Source organism: Anneissia japonica, unplaced genomic scaffold (assembly GCF_011630105.1).
Source record: "Anneissia japonica isolate Jap-2015-1 unplaced genomic scaffold, ASM1163010v1 scaffold29428_len2544_cov117, whole genome shotgun sequence".
NCBI classification, from domain to species: Eukaryota; Metazoa; Echinodermata; class Crinoidea; order Comatulida; family Comatulidae; genus Anneissia; species Anneissia japonica.
The window spans coordinates 1-2547 of NW_022754247.1; the positions used below are offsets into that span (position 1 = coordinate 1).

The window sequence follows — 2547 nt, forward strand, 5'->3', positions numbered from 1 at the left end:
GTATAGTTTCTTGTTGTTGTTTATTATTTCTTTCTCATCATATTCTACGTTTGTCTTGTAGCCTGATGGTTTCACTATTCTCCATTTCTTGGCGGTCTACGCACGCGTGTCAGCAATGAGACGCGTGTTGGAAAAAAACAACAAGAAGATTAACACGCAAGACAAACACGTGAGTACAGTAGAAGAAAACAACACTTCATTCATTGCTAACAAATTAACATTAATTCACTCACAAACACATTCAATACATCACGTTCTAATTTAGTAATATTCTTGGTTATAATACTGAGATGTGATTTTTTTATTTACAACTGGCTGAGAAATATTTTCCACTCAGTAGGGGAGACTACCTTGACCATTATTATTTGTTTTATTAATACAACAAAAATAAACCACAATCCATTACTACATTTTTGTCAATATTATTACCATTAATATTAATAGAGTATAGGTGCTGTATTATCCTATAATTATTAATTTCATAATACTTATTACCATCATCATTAATTCAGGTACCTACTTCATTCTTGCATTGCCATATTATTTTTTTTTAAATTATCATTAACAATATAAATAATAATTAATATCAAAATTATTATTATTATCATCAATATTATTATTATGATTATTATAATATTACTGAAGTTTCACTAATATTACCGGTGGTCGTTAATAAATTATGGTAGTTATAAATGATTTCAGGTACTTTTACGTTTGCGTAATATTTGTTAATTGATATTCTTGTGTTGTGCGTGTTCAACAAACTTGACGTTGATTATCATTTCATTGCAGGATGGATTCACACCACTACATTACTGTCTACGGAATGAGAAGCTGACGCACGAGCAACACAAGGAACTCGCAATTCTCAGTATCACCTTTGGCGCGTCGGTGACAATACAAGATTTGGTAATGTACAGAAAAATGAAATGCATCAAAAGAATATCAGTCAATGACCTTAATACAACAACTGTATATGAAACTACTTGAAACATTTTTACTAATTAAAACCAACATAATAAATATAAATTCAAACAAAATTAAATAGAAAAAAAAATCATACGAATATTCGTGTTGATTTTTAAAAGGTTTTAGAAGTATGAGTTTAAAAATGTTTATTATAAATTAATTGGATGGTAATTTACAACATAATTATAACGTCGTGATGATAACATTGTCGAGTGTTCGTTAGATATATTATTTTCATTATCATCTTTGAGTATTTAAGAAAACTATATCACTGCTTTTTGTTTATTTGGTTTTTAATTGTCTTGCAATGGAATGAATCATCGCGTGCTCGTGTCTGTTATTGCAGTTGGGAAAGACGCCTCTTGATTTGTATGATAAAAACGAATGTAAAGAATACGACGAAACCACGAGAAGTGAAAAGAAACTAGATTTAAAAGAATTACTTGAAAGTACGTTGATTGACTTATTAAATATTTGTGGAATCAAATCTTCAAACTCTATTTAAAAAAGTACTTATCATACACCCGTATTACGTTTGACATTTATTTTTTTATAATTTGAAATTCTACACAATTATTGTATTATTTCCACATTTTGATTATCGTAAAAAAATTTATTTCATCGTAAACAATCAAAAATATAATTAAAAAAGAAAATACTAAATATTGTTGTTATGTTTGTATATAAATTAGAACTATCAACTCCATCAGAGATTTTAGCCAGGGGTCCCGATGCCGTCAAAGCATTCAAAGATGCACTTAAAAACGGTGAAATAACAGTTGTTAATTCAAGACTGATGTTTCTTGGCCATGAGGGTTCCGGGAAAACCTCTTGTGTTAAAGCCATGCTGGGAAAAGTGTAAGTACAACAAAATGCCTTGTATTAATTCCATAAAATTGTATTTTTATATTATATGGATCATTATTTTCCTTGCCTTCCTTTTTAATCGGTTTCAATATTTTTACGTGCAGTACAGTCCGTGCGTTTTCTACTGCAATTTAACTTTCAATATTCTTTGCTTTTTGTCGTGCACGCGCTTGTCTGCTGCGCGTCCGTTTACTTGTAACTTTCTGAAAGTAAGCTCGTTGCTATGCAATGAGTCGATTGTAAGCATGGAATGAGAAAATGGAAATACTTTACTGTATTGGATTTCAAGTTGAACAGTAAATAGGCCTACGAGTTATTTTTGTGTCGGGAAAAGTATGTATAACTTGTTAATTATTTATCTTTTGTAATAACTATTATTATCAGTGTATTTATTATCTAATTGTTATGGTTATTATACAGAATTATTTTCATCACTGTAATCACTATGTATATTATAATAGTGATTATAATAATATAATGGTTATGATTATATTTTTATTGTTAACAAGGACTTATGACTGTTAACAAAGTCGTTGTTATTACTGTATTGTTTTATTTAATTAGGGACTATTTTTATATTGTTCATTCTGGCAAGCCAAATAACAAAAAGGGACCAGCAAAATCGGAACCACTGTCATTTCATCTTAGAGATGACGTGCTGCTCCCAGAATAAGAAGGAATAAAATAATAATAATAATAATAATAATAATA

At 29.1% G+C, this 2547-nt stretch overlaps 1 protein-coding gene across 1 annotated transcript; it reads left to right on the plus strand.

Moving 5' to 3' along the window:
• Positions 1–63: 63 nt before the first annotated feature.
• LOC117123153 lies at positions 64–2479 on the plus strand. The gene is made up of 4 exons (XM_033269004.1): positions 64–169; positions 793–909; positions 1316–1418; positions 1662–2479. The coding sequence occupies exons 1-4, from the start codon at positions 116–118 to the stop codon at positions 1829–1831; spliced, it is 444 nt and encodes a 147-aa protein (XP_033124895.1). The 5' UTR covers positions 64–115; the 3' UTR covers positions 1832–2479.
• The last annotated feature ends 68 nt before the right edge of the window (positions 2480–2547 follow it).

What these genes read in the sequence shown, in the direction of transcription:
- LOC117123153 (XM_033269004.1), top strand. Translation starts at nt 116, where the DNA reads ATGAGACGCGTGTTGGAAAAAAACAACAAGAAGATTAACACGCAAGAC. An exon ending in TTAACACGCAAGACAAACAC is followed by an intron (nt 170 to 792) that starts GTGAGTACAGTA and finishes ATTTCATTGCAG; the next exon opens with GATGGATTCACACCACTACA. An exon ending in TTTAAAAGAATTACTTGAAA is followed by an intron (nt 1,419 to 1,661) that starts GTACGTTGATTG and finishes TATATAAATTAG; the next exon opens with AACTATCAACTCCATCAGAG.